Raw genomic sequence first — 19,159 nt, 5'->3', positions numbered from 1 at the left:
GTTGTTTTACCTTTTCTAGAAAAGGCCAAATGAACCCTAGTACATTGCCCTCAGCTTCTGTGGGTATATAGTGAGGGTTGGGGCACCCTTCCTACTATTAGATAGGCCTTGGGGGAAAATACACATTATCCACTTCTGCACTGCAGCGGTATTTCTCCAAAGGGAGTCAGCTTTTTCCTATTGCTGTATGATTAACAGAAGCCTAATTAAGAAAGGGAGTGGAGTCAAACAGGAAGATGCTGCCCCTCTAGGTGTTGTCTCAGCGTACACATCTTCAGAGACTCATTACTTACACACCGACCTGCCCTTGACTCTTTTCCGGCTGTTTAGTGTATTCAGCTTACTGTTTGCCTTGGTGGCAGAGGCTCTATCCCGTGGTGTCCCCTTTGCACACCACAGCAGTGGTAATTAGCAAAACAGTTAAAGAAAGAAGTTTCTTTGGCATTTGTGACGCCCCAGGAAGCATCCCATGTTCAAGGATAGCCTTGAAACTCCTCCTTAAGCTCCTATGAGGCCACTTATGCTGCGCCTCCTGGGAACAAAGAGAATTTGCATGACTTTTCAACATCTCCTGCCTGCCCAGTGATTTGTGTGTTAACTCTGAATAACAGTCATTACCTCTCTGGAGCTCAGGGCACCAGAGGGTTTCAAACTGCACTGCAAACAGGGCAACCCCGCTGGCGGGAATAGAGCTGGTCAATTTGGAGTGTAAACACAGTCTGACGACTTAGCAAATTCACTTCCTAACAATCATAGCATAGGATAGAGAGGTGTCACTTCAGTCTCCTCTGGAATGGGACAGGGGAGAGCAAAACTACACCTGGGCAAGGCTGTAATTAAAGACTAATACTATTTCTAATTGAAACCAGACAAAACGTCCAAGTAGACAGCCTACAAGTGCTTTACAAAAAGTGGAAAGCAAATGCTTTTTGTATAAGAATTAATCTGTATGCCTCACTAAGGTTGTAAGTACTAGTAAGAATGCAAGGAGAGAGAATTCAGCTCAGTCAGCACTGGTCTGTAAAAATCTATGTCCAGTTTTGCACTTAATTCTGTTTATCTGGGGCTATTATTAGCTCTTTTCAGTGTCTCTGTGAAGATCTGTGTGTTAGGTCTACTGAACACTCTTGCACATAAAGCTCCATCATTGATTGCTTGGGCAGCTAAATTGGATAGACAGTTCACTACTCAAAGGTATCTTAACTTTGCATCCTTTTCTGCTGGGGCAAGAATACCGGGGATGACTTCAATCTTATTGTAATCTGCTTGTACACACTGCTTTTCTAATTTCATGCCTAGATATGACATTTCCATTACAAAGGAGTTTTGTTTGGTTGGGCTCTGCTGGTCTGGGTCTTTCAAAAGCTGATCAGAGCTTCTGGTCATGTGCTTCTACTCTTTTCCCTCAGAACAAAACATCATCTACACAGATCCTAGGCTATCAAAGCCCATGAAACAGTTCAAGTGCCAAACACAACCCAAACGGCAGCCTGAGAAAATTATGTCTCCCATAGGGGCTGTTGAATATGCACAAACGTATGGTCTGTTTTCCTAACGTGCCTGTCAGAACCCCGCTGATGCCTCCAGCAGAGAAAAATATTTGGCATAGGCCATCTCCCTCCAAACTGTACTCCTTGCAGGAAATAGAAAATGTTCTTTTCCTACATATTTATTTGTGCTTAACTGTAATCACAAAGGGTTGCCTTTTTCCCCCTTTCTCTGGTGATCCCTGAGTGTCCACTTGCTGTCAGTTCTGCATTTCCTCTCACCTTTCACAGAGCCACGAGCCTTTTCACCCCTTCCTCTGGTGTCTGCTATACTTCATGTAAAAATTTGATATAGGAGATAAGCTTTAAGATGGGTGTGCTCTATTCAGGCTTACTTAGCTCCCTGTGCAGGCTTCCCTCTATTTTTTTAAATCCTCATTCTCTTGTTCAGGTACTCTGGTGAAGGTGAACAAGGCTGTTCAACACAAGTGTATATGCTGTTAATTTTTCAGACCATCTCTTTTGCTGTCTGTTGTTTCCCCACACAATTAACAACAGATTCCTTCGGTCAGAGAAGATCCTCACTGTAAGTGCTGACTTAGAGCAGTTTAACTCACTGCCAGTTTCAAGAGTCTGCTTGTAGCTTTTGAGGGGGGTGTTAATTAAGTTCCCAGTACTGCATGAGTTGGTGTACAACTAATAATTAATTAATATTCATTTATCTGTCAGGCTGTGGTTTGCTAACTTTCTGCCACAGTGTCTCCCCACCCACCCTGGCCCATGAAGTGCTCTGAATGGGGATTTTGTCCACAGTGACCGCTGCGTTGGCATTCACATGTTCTTGATATTATTATATAATAGTTCCTCTTTTCCCAAAGGTGGGGACTGGTTTCTGTTACCCACCTCACTGTTCAGTGCCATTGTGCAGGCTTTTTGCAGACTGCTTCCGAACACCACAGATCTCTACCCTGCTGTTGTAGGCTTTTGGATTGTTGGCTCAGTCAGCTTTAGTATAGACATGGTGACTTTCCAGTGCTCTTTTAACAGGTGGGTTCACCGAGCTCAGACCCGCTGTCTGAAAGGTGGTCTCCAAGTCAGCTGCTGCAGTGCAGCAGATCCAGTGCTGGACTCATTGATGCCCATGTTAATTGTGAGTAAAAAAATTACTTTTGAGTGGTTTATTCCAAAACCCAATCAGGATCTGATCTCTTATCTGAGTTCAGTTAGCCTTTCAACACTGCAAATAAGATATTCAGGTGACAGAATCACAAAGCCTTCTGTGCTTAGACCTTCTTTACATACATCATCTCCACCATTTTTAGGTGAAGTGCAAGATTTTGTAGCTTTGTCACTTCTAACATGGTAGGCATCATTCACCTGCATCAACTGAAAATTAGTAAAACCTTTCATGCGTCAGAACTGACTGTAGCCAGGAACAAGATTAACTTCTTCATCTTTCTGATTTGGAAATGGCTCACAGTGAGGTACTTACCTTGCTCAGTGTCAGTTCTCGCTGCTCAGTTCCTGCAGCAGGCACCTGTGCACAGCATGTGCTGCTTCGGGAGTCTTCTGGAGGCACCATACCCCATGGGCTACTACATTTGCCAGAAATTGGATGCAATACTTAAAAAAAAAAGAAGAAAAAAGAAAGAGAGAATAAGACAATAGGAGTGTTATGTGAGGTTTTTCTTCCTTATGCCTTTCACTGGTACTATTTTACAGCTTTCTTTTTAAGCTAAGCGTAATACATGAGCTCTGCTCCTTAGTAAAAACACGTATTAACAGCAGTAGCAGCAGTAAACATCAAAAGCACGTCAGGAATATTATTCCTTGTCTTCCCCTACGCTGCCTTCTCCAAATGTGGTACTTCCTAGAATGACCTAGCAGCCTGAGAAGTAGTGTCTCACTGCGGATACTATGATGACAGCCCCAGAAGGACCAGATGAGTCCTACCTGATACCTACTGAGTGGGCTAGAGGTCAGAAGGAAAAAGCTGGACTACCATTTGAAAGGATGGTTTAGACAAAACTAACAGATCGTGAAGCAAGCATCAGCCTGGAAGAAGGTTTTAGAGGCAGATTGAAGCCATTTGGGGCTAGAAGAACATTATATTTGTGAGAAAGCTTTTCTTCCTCTGTCAAATATATCTTATTTGTTACCTGCCTCAGAGGGCTCGCATCTGAAAAATGCCATTTCTTTTCTTCATAGAATGTAAATGTTCATTCCAGATGATATAGACATAAACATCAATTTCTCCTCTGTAGGTTTTTGAACACAGAATGAGTCTTTTTGAGAAATGGATTTCTTGTTGAATATATACACTTCTGTACTTTCAGAAATGAAGACTACTTCTGATAGCCTTAACTTCTTCCTCTACCAATTCCCCTTTTTTAGCAATGTAAATTTGTTCCAAGCATCTCAGTTCTCTCCAGTTTTTGGGAGCGATCCTTTTTAGCTGAATTCCTTTGGGAATGTGAAGGCATCTTGCTTTTACGCAACATGTTCATTGCCTGCATAGCATAGGAGTATTTTCCTCCCAGATTTCCCTGCCAGCACATACCTCCCACTGCACCGAAGGAGAATATGCCATTGCAACCTTTGGTCCTTCCAAGAGCATCCCCCCCAAAATGCGTATTCGTGGAGGGGGAGGTGGGTGGAGCAACAGCCTGGGCAGCAGTTACAGTGTGGTGGTACCTGTTGACTAGAAGGTGGATTAGCACCTTCACCTCTTTTTGGGCCAGGCTGTTCAAAAAGCACTGATCTCTGCTGGGACGAACTAGCAACCTTTAGTGTCCTGCAGTTCCCTCTGTCCCGTTAGTATCTCTGAATGTCTTCGTGTCTCACTTGGACAAAGTCACATTCTGACCTCTTTGAAACTCATTTCATATTTCTTAGAATCAATAAACTTCACATGCAGTAGCAGAAATACCAGCAGTCAATAAGTCCAGTCAAGTTATGTTAGAAGTAAAAGCAGTGTGTTGTAAGGGCAACATTTTCTTAAGGAACTGCTATTCAGGCATATTTGTTGTTTCAATTAGTCTGATTTAGTGGCTCAGTCAGGGGGCTGCAGCCTGTAGCACTCAGACTGTGATTTGATTTCTAAAGCTGCCATTCAGGTACTAAGGAAATAAAAATATGTGGTAAAACCACATTGTGACAGCAGACATATAGATCCTGATACTCTAATGTGCATCGTACCTGTCAGGAAGATACAAAGGTTCATGGCGTGATCACCCACATTTCATAACCCATTGGAGTTGCATGTTTTGCTCTCCTGGCTTTGATCGTGGGTCCTCTGGGAGGAGCATGGAAAGGTGGGAGAATGGTGGTGTTTTTCCAGAACTGTTGCCCTGAAGGGATGTTTAAATAAAAAAGAAAGTAAAATTAATGTCTGTGAAAAGTGCCAGATTGACAGCTTTAGCGAGTAAAACACTTTACCTATTTGAAGGCTACCCACGTTTTATATGCTAGAGCTGTCAGTGCAGTACCATTCCTCGGCACGAGATGTATTCTTTTCTTTTAAAACTGTCCTTGTGTCTCCAAATTGCTCAGTCCTGGCATCTGAGAAAGATTCAGACAGCACTAATGGGGGTAAGAAATTGGACTGCTGAAAACTAGGAAGAAATGTTGGCAAATTTGCCCTGGCTTTGGAGATGCTTCAAATTCGCAAGAGGCTAGAAAAGATTTAAAAATAAAATTTATGCAGAATGATTCAAGGCGTAGCTCTGCTTTGAAACTAGAAACTGCTGGGAACAGAAGCTTCTTCCTCTCCTCAGCAGCTCAGGGCTGTGTCAGTGTTGTTGCTCTCTGGAAAGGGACCTCCATGCTCTCCTCCAACATCTACATAACCGAGGTCTTGTCTGGATTTTTCCAGCATGCCTCGGTGCTGCATGACCCCCTGCCTTTCTTGGCAGGAAGGTGCTCTGAGAGACACCACGATCAGGGTGCACAGATCACGTGGCAGGGAGTCACTGGCAGACAAGTCCTCCAGGACTCCAGGCATCCTTCAGTGGCACTTTATGAGCTTGGGGAGTGGAAACCCTGTCTGAACGAGGCCTTGGATCTGTTGCTTTATGGCACTGGTAACAAGATGTTTGACTTACTGGATAGAGTCAAATTAGATCTCTGCACTTTTATGCATAGATAAATTTACATCTAAAACTGAACAGTAAGGTCTTCAAAGCATCTGACATGTGAACCTGAAGATCTGTTCTGAGAAGTTTAATTTTACAACTGTTTGAGCTTGTCCCTTTTTCACATGACATGGTAAAAATGAAGAAGTCTGATGTTTCTTCCATGAAAAATCCACTATATTTATAGGAAATTCCTTCATAGCATTTGAAAGGGTGATGAGGTTTTCAGGAGCATTCCAGTAGGAGGAAGCAGACCCAAAACTCTAAAGAGCTGTCTGAGAAATGTATGAACAAGATAGTTGCTCGTTATAGCAAACAGGACTCTGTCCCTGTCCCAAGCTGCTGTCCAATGTCAGTATTGTTTCCTGTTTCTGCAGATCATCATCCCCGTCTTCGCTACATCATAGTAACGAGGGGTGCCACTGGTTTTGAGCTGTTAAATTAGCGGACTAAAGTAATTTCATTAATATTTATTATTGTTACAAGGTTCTAAAACTACTCTGTGCCTCCAGTTTCTGCCATTTAAAGCAGAGGGATACCCTAGCCACTATTTTCCAACAGCGGCTCCTGGAATCATGCTATGTGGATGCTCAGTTTTAAACATGGAAGGTAGCAGTCCGAGATACAAGCCAGCCACAACTGACCGCCAGCAGCAGAGGACACTTGAGGGAGTTGTAGGTGTTTGACACAAGTGTCGAATCTATGTAGTTCAAGTTCTATGCGTGACACTTGCTCATCTAACTCTGGCTGATCCATTTGTATCTCATGAAGGTAACATGGCTTTTTCTTTCCACTTCCAGGCCTTCCCAAACGTAGCTGATCAGCCCCCTTACCAGTGGATGGGTCCCAGAGCTGGAGATGACAGTGATGTTCTTCCTTTGCCTCTTCTGTTCTGATGTGCAGGCTGTGTGGGCAGGGGAGAGGAGGGTGCTGATGGGGAGCAACTGTCAAGGACAAAGAACAAGGGAATGAAGGATTCCACGCATATCGCCCAACACGTCAGCTGTATCTATCAGGTAACACACAAAAAAGTGACAGGGAGATGCTTCTGTTGGTAACTTTCCACACTGGGCAGAGGTGCAGTTTAATTAATATCTGTAAAGTCTGCTGAGATCACCAGGAGCAATGGACTGGACACTTTCCAGGCATCCGTTGTCTAAGATTGGTTCTTTGATTTCCCAAGCCCAGAGGCAAATGACTGTTTCTAATATGTGGTAGGTATCGATTCTCTTCCTTCTGTTTTTAGCTTTTCTCCTCTCCACATTTTTCCTCTCCGTTTTGAATTGCTCTCAGTCTGCTGCAGTCTCACTTCCCTGCCTGTGCTGGCACAGACACCAGGAGAAAATGGGATAGTGTTTACATAGCACTGAAGCACTAGTGCTCAGATGTGAAACGTGGACCTGCTGCACTACCTTTGGTGACTCACAACACCTTTCTGTGGTTCTGCTTTGCTTCTAACTTCCTGCCAGGCTAACCTTATAGACTATAACCTCTCTGGGGAAAGGACTTGCTTTTATTGTGTGTCTAATACAATAGGACCCAACCTCAGGTAAGACCTTTAGGCACTCCCATTATATGAATGAGAACAAGATTGTTGGTGTCAGTAATTAACATTCTTGTGGCATTGTTGGAAATGCTTTGGGATAAACACCACCTGGAATCCTCCTCTGGCTTATGTGGTTTTTAAGCTGCAGAGGAGGCTGATCCTGTTCACACAAGAGGGCATGGACCATCTGTCTCTTCTCTTACTGGATCTGCGAAGACTCTTGCAGTCCAAAGAGGAGTTACAGTACCTCAGTGACAAGCGGGACGCTGGAGAAGTGAGGGCATTGACAGGGGGGTGAAAAGAATGGAGACTGGATTATCAGTGTGTCTCCAGTAACGATCTCACCTGAGAACAAAGACTATATGACAACCACCAAAACAGAGAAAATTACCAAACTAAGTGTCACTGATAACATTGTGAATGCCTGTGGCACAGTGTCATCCCATGACAGGCTTCCGGAGATGAAATCTCACTCTGGTTAAATGGATGGCAAAAATCCCGTTAACTGTAATAACATCAGGCTTTCCCCTTGGGGGTTACCTGGATTTCTCTCCTTCTGAATGCCCAGACAGCCACATCCCACATCATTATGCACATTCCAATAACAAATAAATTATTCTTTTCCTTTAAAGAGTGGATTGGACTCGGTAAACTCTCTGTTTTGGATTCTAGGTTCCCTCTATCTACATCTGAAATCCCTAAATAAACAAACATTGGATTAGACCTCAACAGCTCCCACTGCTCAGCAACTGAAGCCTCTGAAAGCATTTCACACCAACTGCTCTGCTTGTATTTCAGACTGTTAAACACCGACTCAAGCGAAGGAGCTCCATCTCCCTCTCAAACTTCCCAGAAAACTAACCTTAGTTATTGGAAGGTCTGCCTCCATTTATGACCCTCCCTGACTCAAGCGAGGAGTTGGAATTGTTTAGCTGTTGACATCAGGAATGACATAAATATGTGCTGGGGTTAGAAGGTTTCTGGCAAATGGCCCGCTAACCTAGAATTTGCTCTGCAAAGTCAGGAGGATGACTTTTAACCTCAGAGCAGTTTGCAAAACCACATCTGTGACCAATAAATTAAAAAAAAAAATCTAGTCCCTACTGAATGACCACATACCTCCCTGGGCACTATGGTGCTGGAATCGGTATGGAGACCTGTGAAGGAATAATCAGACGGGTCCTCATGGCCAGAAGTCACCTGTGGGTGTAGCTGATGCCTCGTACACAAATGAGGCAGCACAGCAGATTAAACTGAAGGTATCTCATGGCTGTAAGTCTTAAACTTAATGAGCCACATCTTTATTTGTGCTGCATCTCCTTATCCCAAAATTGCCTTAACCAGCTGCTAGAGGATGCCCAGTAATGGAAAATTCTCTGGATAACAATAAATAGGTGTAAGGATTCAGTGTCACCTCACATGCTGCTAAGCAATAGAGAAATCATGATCAGAAAAACGGACACAACCAGAGCACCACTGAACGGTCAAATCCCAATTTCATCACCCTTCTTGTGGGCAACAGATAACCCAGTGCAATTTACAGCAGCTCTGAAGCAGCTCCAAATCTCAGCAGGAGCCAGAAAGGCTCAGTGCTAGCCTCGGGACTGATCAGTGAAGTTGTCGTTGTTCCCGTAACCTTGCTTCTGCACCAACATAACAGTAGGCTGGTTTGAAATATGAAGCACCTCAAGCAAAAGACAAAATTTTAATCACTGAAATTAAGGTTCTCCTCTGGATCCCTCTCTGGAGAACACTATCTGTCTCCGATGATCATGCACAGACTCTCAAAGAAGGTAAATTTTGAACTTGAAACTGTATGTCAATGTGTGAATGACAGCATTAAATCTTGGCTGTAAGGCTGAGATATCTCCAGGAGAAGAAAAACACTTTTTCCACTCAACCATGTAGCAGTGACTGGGGTAGATGAGGTAAAGGTGTTGTCTCCAACTATTAAGGGGTGAGGGAATCATTTATACACGTATATTACACACTAGCAGCATAAAGGTTGGTTTTTGGTGTGTTTTTTTTGGTTTTTTTTTTAATTCAGGAGTTTAAAAGTTTAGAAATTCCAACATTAAATTGGCCCGTGCAACTGTAATTTGTCCCTTTTGTGCATTTGCATTATGATACACTATTTAATTGTAATTAGATCACACGCTGTTCTTTCGACAGGTTCCCGGCCTCACTCATTGTACAGAATAGACTGTGCTCACTAAGTAATAATTCTATTTTCTCCTTGCTGTTCACTATGTGGCCCATGCTTTATTTACTGCACACTATTCAAATATTGTTCTGAAGACAGATTTATTCATTTCCTCCTGGGCTTTTCCATGGTACTCATCACTATGGTATCCAAGTGCTTCACAAACTCTAATTCATTTTCTCAACACTGTTGCGAGAACTCGTGCTACCCTTATTTTATAGATGAGGATCTTAAGCATAGAGACAGAATAGTAAAAAATATCTTTTCAATTTAGATAACCAATTAGAAATACTCATGGCCTGATTTTGTCAGAAAATATAACATGGCAAAGCATCTAATTTAGTCCAAAGTTGAATAAATTCTCATTTACTGCAGATATATCTGGAAGTGCTCTTCAATTCTGCAAATCAGACTTCAAAATGTCAAATCAAGCACCTAGGAAGTGAAGACTGCACAATTAGTGCATCGCTGTGAAGTCTCTGTTTCAAGCACTGTGCTTTGCATCCCAGAGGAGTCCTGAGGCTGAAGCCCTGTCCTGGAGTGGCAGCCACCCACCTTAGCCACAGCACCGTCCCTGCTTTCCCTGCAGTTCCTCACAAGGTACAGAAAATACCTACATCTGATTTTTATAGTAAATTAAGTGGAAGTTGTTTAGACACTTACCTTGGTTCTTTGGCCTTGGTTCAGCGTCTGGGCCAGGCTTATCCTTTTGCACTGGCAGCCTTTATTCTGGTATTTCATAACTCGGGAGTGATTTACTTTGCAGCCTAACTGCTGTTGTTTTAATACGTGTATTTCTCTTCCATGTAGAGATAATCTAACAAACCCCCAACGGTTTAATCCTGTGTTGACATCGATGCAGGCCATCAGCAATGTGGAAACTTACCCTGTATGAGGAGTGTAGTAGTTTGCACGTGGTCCAGCATTCAAAGGGGACGAGGTACACTCTCAGTGTTTCAGATACCTGCTGCCAGTAGTGACACGGCAGTTCTCCAGGTGGTCTTTGTTCCCGTTCTTAAAGCCTCACCCTTGTGCTCTGCCTCCCTTCCTAAGTGTCTGTCATGCTCATTTCTACAACACTGGTGAATTCCCTCTTCCCGTTGCCCTCGCTGGGTCCTACACCCAGCCTCGGGGTCCTGCGGCCTTCTCCCTCACCCCGCTCCAGCTCTCCCATCAGATCCCTTCTGCCCAGCAAGGTGTCCTTCAGCCCTGGGCAGATCTGGTCTTGATAGCCCCGTCCCTCCTGGGTTGTGTGTCCTTCTCCTGGAAACTTTCTCCTGTTCCCAGTCTGTTTTCAAGCCTTGTCCCAGCAGGCTGGCTTCCAGATTCTTGCTCATGAGTTTTGCTTTAGCCTTCCCTCCAGGCAGACCCAGTTTCCCCTTCCAAATCCCCGTTCCCTTCCAGTGCCCTGGAGAACCTGTCTCTTCTCCAGACCCTCTGTGCCTGCCAACTTACTTGTCCCTGATCCAGTCCTCAATCCCACCGCGTGTTATTGAAGGAGCTTCCTACTCTGCATTTCCCAAGAGAGGACTGGAAGGACAGGTTCCCTGCTCGCCCTTCCTACCTCCAGATTTGGCATGGTCCAGAGCAGCCAGGAACTGGAACTGCAGGTCCAGGTCCGACTCCCACAGCCTTGGGCTGTGACGTGCTGAGTGAGCACCCAGCTGCTGGTGAACCACACCGCCAAGCGCTGGTGAGCCCCCGCTGGGCACAAACAGGATTTTCAGTAGGGTTCTTCATGGCGGGTTTTGAGGGAGCACCTCTGACAAAGTGACCATTCTTGTTTTCAGGCTCGGAGATCCCTGACAGACAGAACCAAAGGAAAAACGTCTATGATTTAACCTGAGGTATGAACTTAAGATGCTTAAATTGCAGCAGGGTGGTTAGTCTGGCACTGTTAAAAGTGGCTGAAGGTAGGATTTTATGATGGGAATTGCTAACCAGCTTTAATAGGAGTTATGCTGCCAGTCCTGCCTTTTAATCAGTGCTTCCATTTTCAGTATAAATTACAGTTCGTTGCTGGTAATCCTTCTGGCATATCAGATATCAGCGTAACTCAGCAAGCGTAATATAGAGAAACCCAAACATCCTTCTGAGGAGGTAATTATTCATCATTGTGAAAATGCTCCAGGATATTTTTAGTGGAGGACAAAACCCCTGTTTCCCGACAGAAACACTGAACAAAATTATGAAATAATGAAGCATGTTTCACAATGAGAAACACTTCAGACACCTGTATTAGCTATTACTTTGTAGTCACGTTAACGTTTAATTAGTCGTGCACATCTCTGCATCCCTACGTATGGCAAAATGCACACCTGCATTTTGGTGTGCTGCGAAACGTGTCTGCGTCTGCCTCACCGAAAAGCCTCTAAATAAACAAATATGCAAATCCTGCTGGATCAGGGATAATTTCACGGAATATCGAGGTGCCTGCATCAAGAGGGATGCCCTCGCCAGATGCACAGAGGTTATCAAGGTAAACTGTCCTGAAATTAGTCCTCAGTTCCTTAGCAGGAGTGTCACTGCCAGCATAAAAGCCTGTTTCTTTCTGGAACAAATGATTTTAAACATTCTGCAACACAAACACACATTTTTGGGGGACGTACCCGTGTTTCATGTCTTGCAGTGCCCCAGGGGTATGGTTATCTCACAGTTACCACTTCTTGAGCCCTGGTGCTACATAATTTATGTACTGAAAGAGACGATTCAATTAGTCAATAATACAACGAGCCAGGATAGCGTGCACAATGTAAAAATATAATTTAGTGGGCAACTAGCTGAGATGGAAAAAAATATAAGGGCACGCTTCATATGATTAATGAAGGAGGAATGTATATTTATAGTTCTTATTGTGTCCTTTGTAAGGATATGGGATCCAACAGTAAGACTAAAACTGGCTGGTAACGACGCCGCATTCAAACGATTTGGATTTGAATGGCAAATGCTGTATAAAACTAATTACCCCCATGAGGATGAAAATACATTTAATTTGCCTTTTCAAAGTATGTTTGGTCTTTTCTTCACATCTATTTATCCTTTTGTTTGTTGAGAAACATAGTTATTACGCAAGCCGACATCCCAAATCGAGCAGCAGAGATTTCCCCCGTTTCCCACCCCCCCAAGAAAACAAGTTTCTGCAGGTTGTCTTCGGGCGGGGGGCGCGGCGCTGTGCGGGAGGGGCTGTGGGGGCAGGCTCGCCGGGCCCCCGCAACGAGGACTCTTCGCCCCGCGGCTACTCGCCCGGCTCGCCCCATGGCCACGGGTAACCGGAGTGGGGGTTGCCCGCCTTCGAGCGCGGCGACACCCGCAGACTGTGCAGCCGCGCTGGGCACGGGCCGAGAGCGGGGATCAGAAAAAAAAAAAAAAGTCGGTTTCACGGAAAGGCGGGAACTTTCTTACGCCGCTCTCGCTGCGGCCGCCCGCGGCACCGGCGGCACCGAGCGTCGGGCGCGCCGCGCCGCTGCCACAGGGCGAAAGGGCGGGCTCCCGGGGAGGGTGGGGGGACCGGCGGCGGGCTCGGCAGAGCGCCCGCGGGCTGAGGGGAGCGGCCGCCGCCGCGCCCCGCCCCGCTCGTGCCGCCCTTCCCCGCGGGCGGGGGCGCCGCGCACGCGCGGTGGCGGGCGGGCGGGCGCGCGCACACCTGGTGCGGGGGTCGGCGGCGGGGGGGGGCGGGCGCGCGCGTGCGCATGCGCGCGGGGAGGGGGGGGCGGGAGTGAGGAGGGGAGGAGCGCGCGGCGAGCGCCCCTCTGGCTCCGTGCGAGGGAGCGGCGGAGCCCGGCGCTGGGACCGGCCCGCGATGGAGTGAGCCCGGCCGCTCCCGCCCGCCCTCCTCGCTGGCCGCTCTCCGGGGCGGCTGCCTGAGCCCCGCCGCCCGGCTGAGGGCCGCCTCCTCGGGGTGCCGCAGGGGCGCAGCCCGGCGGCGGACGAGCGGGGAGCGCGCCCCGGCCGGCAGGCAGGCAGGAGGAGCCCCCCCGGGGGAGGGGCTGGCGCTGGGTGCCCGGCTGCCGGGCGAGGGGAGCGGAGAGATGGCGGCGGGGAGAGCCCGGCGGCTCCTCGGCTCCCTCTGGATCGCCCTTCTCCTCGGGCAGCCGGAGCCGGCCGGCGCCGCCGCCCGGAGCGGCTCCCAGAGCCTCCTCGCAGGTAGGGACCCAGGCGAGACCCTGACAGCGGCGGCGGGTCCGGGGCTGCGGGGGGGCGGCGGCGGTCGGGGCGGGCGCGCGGCCCCCGGGGGCTGCGGGAGCCGTCGGGGCGGGCGGCAGCGGGCGCCCTCGGCGCGGCGGGGCCGGCGGCCCGGGAGAGGCGAGCGGCGGCGGCGGCTGCCCGCGCTGGGGCTCCCGGTGCCGCCGGGGGCTCCGCTCCGCTGCTGCGAGCGGGACGGTGTGGGCGGCGGTGCGCGCACCAGCAGAGGCCACTGCGCGCCTCCCGAAGCGGGCGGGCGTCCCTGCCGGCGCCGGGCGCGGGGAGGCAAACGAGAGGCACCTGAATCCCCTTGTGCAGCGGGAACGCCTCAGCGGATCACCTGTGTGCCCTGCGCTCCCCGCCGGCTGCGGGCGAGAGCGCCCGTGGAACGAGGAGGGGCGCGAACGGGCTCTGTCCGAGCTGGGAGACCCGGCGAGCCTCGCTGGGACCGGCAGGGACGCTGACCGGAGGGGAGATGACAGACAACCTGTGGAGAGAGGGGAACTTGCCTGAAAACTGTGCCGCAGTAGCTCAGAAATGAGCGAGCTGGCAGCATTTCAGTCGCTGTAGTTCTCACACCTTTTACCATTGTTACCTTTAACGATCCGGTATTGAATCCTGCTTCTTTACAGGCTACGAAAAACGTAATCTCATCCAGATGAAGCGTGGTGTGCAAACGAGAAGGCTTGCTAAAAAGGCCCTTGCCTTTAATTGCAGTTAACACTGCAGAAGGCTCCCTAGTTTTGCACTAATGTTAATCTGCTCGTTTTGCAAAATACTGGCTTTAAAAAGTAACTTCTTTTTTCCTCCTCGTCGGCAACGAACTGGTAGAGAGCTTGAGAGAAAACACGGTCTTGAATGCTGGGATTTTTTCTAAAATACTCCCCTGTAGATGGAATCTTGATATTTTAAAAGAAAACTCTGGGCAAGTGGAATTTTGAAAAAGCCTGCTGATTAAAGGAGTAGTTTTTAGCAACTTGAATAAGTGAGAGTGGTTAAATTGGCATTAAGTGGTGTAATTGTCCTATTGCAAATCACATTAGGCAGAAACGTCCGTAGTAGTTCTCATCTTAGATACTACTGATGTATGCTGACTCCTGTTGACAGGGGATATTTTTATCTATTCTCTTCTACGGTACAAGCTTTGCAGATCCCAGGTCTGAAGCTGATATTCTTTTCCTTTTGAAAAATATACGTGGTCTCAAAGACCTTCAGAATATGTGTAATAGATAAGTTAGTTTTTTTGATGTGAGAAATCTTACCACATGACTATTCTTTTTTGGTATTTACTGCTCTACTGACAGCTCACTGTAGTTATGGTTGTGTTGGTTGCTCTTTGCTACTTAAAAAAAAAAATCCTTTATTGTTTGAGAAAATCAAATTGATGGGTGAAGTTTTATCTATTGAAACCAAATACGTGAATTAAGCCAGCGAAGGGGGAATGATGGCTGAAACATGCAAAATAAAACCTTCCTTGAAGCTGACTGTTCACTGGAGTGGGAATTCAGAAGTGTTGTGGAAATCTTGGAAGTTCTGGTCAACCTCTACTCTCTCCTCTTTTCTGGAGAGTGCTTTTATGCCATATCGATGGGTACTGTCCCCTTTCATCCCCGGTAAGGACCGGTAGCTGGGCTTTCCCTAACCGTGAGGGTGTTTGTACCCCTTATTTAGAGGTGGTAACTGAGGAGGGAGAGGCTTTCTTGATTCTCTGTCTCAAATGAAGATGAGTTACTTCGTGCATAGTGGATGAACTTCACCCTAATTCACACTGTTTTCCACCAGATTAGTGCTATTTTTTTCTTAACTAGAAGATGTTCCACATACTTTCATATTTGGCAGGTGGGAGAAGGACATACAAGTTCCTGTTCGCTTGTAGGAGAGAGAGTGGTACAGACGTTCCACGTCATGCATGAAAGCACTCCCCTTTGTGTTTTAGATGTAAGGGTGACGTGATAGTGCTGTCTTCTGTCCCATGTTTTGTGTGAAGCTTGATCTCTTCAGCGTGCTCGAAAGAGTTAGGTTGGTGTAAAGGGCCAGGGAGGCAGAGGGACACCTAGTTTCTAGGTCCAGGTGGAGGTTCAGCTGTGAAACTCGTGGCTCTGCTTGTCAAGAGGGAAATGCTGCTTGCTATGTCCAAAGCAGAAGGTTTTTAGTGCAAAAAAAAATCCAAACCCAATCACCCATCAGCAAAATCCTGGCATTTTGGTGTTGATAAAGATGGCATGAATGAGCAGAACTTGTGCATTTGGAAGCCCGTATACTTTGTGTGTAGCCATGTATGTTTGAGTGACATTTGATCCCATCTATAAATAGCCACTCCTTGCTCCTGAAGAGGAAAAGAGTGTAGCTGAATTATTTTAGGAAAAAAATTTGTAACTTCCACTAACTTCATATATTTGCATATCGGTAAGCATTAATGTGTTTCCTAGTCTATTTGCTTGCTTTGCAAATAAGGCAAAATGAGCTACAGTTTTGAGAATTGGGACAATATTGCACTTACCTAAGGAAATAAAACTGAAAAAAATCAGTAGTGAGGAATGAGCATCAAATTAAGCTAAATCGTGCCTCTTGTAACTGACTTGAGAATAACGTAAAGACTTTGATCTATACAGGATTGCATTATTAAGAATAAAATTGAAGTTGGTGTCACTTTTTAATTTTTAATAGAAAAGCTGTGATAACCTATATACACCATTAAGACTGCAAATTAGATTATTCAGAAGCAGGAAATTTGTTCTCTCTCTCCCTGGTATTCTCGAAGTCCTTGGCATCAATAGGGACGTTGGTGTTAAAGGACGAACTGACAGTTCTGGCAGTCTGTAATCAAATGCAGTTAGAAATTGGTGGGCATGAAAGCTGCACAGGACTCCCAGAACTGAACAGGTCGTTTTAGCAACGTGTTGATAACAGATAGCTGGTGCAGTATGTGCGGCTGTATAGGATGCTCCTTCCAGGGTGTGACAGTTGTGTATTGAAAGCTAAAGAAGATGGGAGCATAGATCATCTGGGTTCCTTAGAAACATAAGGTCATGATTCGTTTCTGTTTTGTATGCACTTCTTGATTATTTCTAAAAATATCACAAGTTAAAAATAGAGGAGAAATATTCAGGTCTCAATTACATCTCAAGTCACTTACACACAGGTCTCCAGTTGATATTCCTGTTTCATATAAATGTGGTACGTGTCAGCCCCGTGCAGTCTTGGTGTTGCATAGAATCTGATAGAAGCAGTGTGATTGCTTATGGCTCCTGTGATGTGCGGAGACCAGCGCCGTTGCTTACACACGTGTATAAACAGCTAACAGTGGAACGGTGTGTTGGTGCCAGAGCACATTTCCTGTGAGGGTGAACTGTTGTTCTAATAGTCGGTGGATCAAGACACCTCTCACTGGGGTTGTGGTGATGTGCTGTCACTTGTCCTTGGCTGTAAGTGCCCAAGCTGCCTATGGCTTTTGCAGCGTGTGTTTATTTGTTTTATTAGTCATCTCAGAAAATGATTTGACTTGCTTATGAAGCAAGCCTAATAAACTAACATTTCGATTTAAAAATTACAAGACTTGCGTACACACCTGTGCCTAATATTTATCGTACTGAAAAGCAGCAAACAAAAATTGTCATATTTAAAAAAAAAAAAAATCACTTGGCTTAGTTACCTCCTGCTAACTTATCAGTGCAATTTAAGCAAGGAAATTACATATAGTAGATTTTTCTTTATATAGGTAAGAGTATTTGGTTATTCCCGAAGAGAAAACGTCTTTGTGACTTACAAGACACTAACCTTCAACCATAGATTTTCAGACAAATCTGAAAACTGTGTAGGCACCTAACTCAAGCTTGCTGCGTTGCCAAGAAGAGGAGGGTGGTAAGAAGTGAGCATGGAAATGGAGTGGGAGTTTAAGAAAACTACACAAAGAGCAATACGATATGCTTCTTAACCTTTGGTTTCAAGCTATAAAAACATTTAACTTGTGCAGCATCAGCCTGAGTATGATACAGTGTTTGAAGGCAAATCACTAGTTTGGCACAGAAATAATTTCATGTGTAAAATGTATGCCAGTGTTTTTGTAGCTAACTCTTCTAAACGTGCAGGGCTTTTAAAGTTTCACTTTTCAGTTATACCTCCTCATGGACAATGCAATTTTTGCTAATAACTAATTAATGCTTGTTTCCCATACGGAACCTGTCCTAGTATCAAGATGTCTGTCAGTGGAAGGGAGGCTTCGCTCCACCTCCCAGTTTGTAGGGATTTCAGTGGCTGCAGGGCCAAGTTTGCAGCTTCTCATGCGTTCAGCTTCAACGCTGGTTACAGAATGGGTTTATTTACTTTCCTATGAATGTTAAGAACTGGGTGTTCAACCCCTGAAAAAATCCAAAGTCTTAGTACGGTGGAAATGGCAGCTGAGGCAGTGATCTTGTGTTTGCTTAGCCTGTGTCCTGGGTTCTGGGTGGAGAGATACTGCCCCAGATATTCAGAGGGGTGCTGCTTCAGATTATCATGCTGAAATAGGTCTCCGTTCCTTGAATAGTTAAATATAATGCTCTGAGGCTATTGATCTTATAAAAAGACAAAACAGTTCTTAATAGAGAAAATGTCTCAGCACTGTGGAAACAACAGTCATATTTTACTGATTGGATTCTATTGATTTCATTCTCCAGTTAAATTGCCAAGATGAAAGTGGTAATCCTGATTAATTCCATATAAATAGATAAGCACAATCTGTATGTGTGTAGTTGCAGAGTTCTTTAGGAAAACTGAAACCCTAGCTTTATATGGCCTATTAGGTGCTTTAATTTTAAGGTTATTTTTACCATTTAGTATTTGTGCTGAAGAGAGTATTTTAATTTTACAAAACAAGCAGAGTATCAATTATGATAAAGCTTTTTTGCATCAGTTAAACAGCTTTTTTTTTAATTGAAGCTGCCCTTACCGAGGGGAGCAGAGGAGTTGGCAATGTTCTGCTGCTAAACTTTCTCAGGAGTTTGGGTGATTCCCTGGAGTATGTAACAACCATGAGATGTTTGCATTGTGTAGAAAGTGAAGAGATTTAATATTTAATTTTAATGGAAACTATTTAATATCCCCTCCCTTTTTTTTTTTTTTTTACACTGTGACTAAACAGTATCACTTCACTTCTTGCTTCTGGATGTTCTAGAATACTTGAAAGTGGTCGGACATGTTAGTAGGGAAAAAATCACAAGCAGATCTCTAAGGGTGCTGTCCAGAAGGGGCTGTCCAACTTGGGAACTGACAGGGCTCCAAGTATGTTTGGTTGTTTTTGGTTTTTTTTTTATGGCATTCACTGATTCTCATTGCCACTCTGAACTTTTCCTGGTTCACCTTTGGCTTGCTGTTTGGATGCGAACAGGACTGAGTGTGGTGTTTTTAGGAGAGCAGTGTACATCAATCTGTGATGGGACAATATTTTATTCTTCCTATACCTCTTGCATTCTACTTTTCATAGTTATTCAGGAAGAAATCTCATCTTGAGTTGGTGAGTTGGTCTAGAAACAGTAAATTGCACGTTAGAGCTTTTTTCCTTAAATGCGTCATTCTGCATAAATTAGCAGTGAATTTTCTTTGCTGTGAAGTAGTTTGTGCAGCTGACTTG

The 19,159-nt window shown here is 45.5% G+C and overlaps 1 protein-coding gene across 8 annotated transcripts in view; it reads left to right on the top strand.

The window, feature by feature from the left end:
- The first annotated feature begins 13,098 nt into the window (after positions 1 to 13,098).
- NEO1 (neogenin 1) overlaps positions 13,099 to 19,159 on the top strand; it is a 209,984-nt gene continuing 203,923 nt past the window's right edge. For all 8 annotated transcript variants that reach the window (XM_074917699.1, XM_074917702.1, XM_074917697.1 and 5 more), the window contains exon 1: positions 13,099 to 13,512. In XM_074917699.1, coding sequence (XP_074773800.1) covers positions 13,398 to 13,512 — 115 coding nt within the window. In that variant the 5' untranslated portion in view covers positions 13,099 to 13,397. The remainder of the gene's footprint in view (positions 13,513 to 19,159) is intronic.

This window comes from Athene noctua, chromosome 13 (genome assembly GCF_965140245.1).
Source record: "Athene noctua chromosome 13, bAthNoc1.hap1.1, whole genome shotgun sequence".
In the NCBI taxonomy this organism is placed as follows: Eukaryota; Metazoa; Chordata; class Aves; order Strigiformes; family Strigidae; genus Athene; species Athene noctua.
Note: the sequence above shows the minus strand (reverse complement) of the source record. Positions and strands in the feature narration are given on the sequence as shown.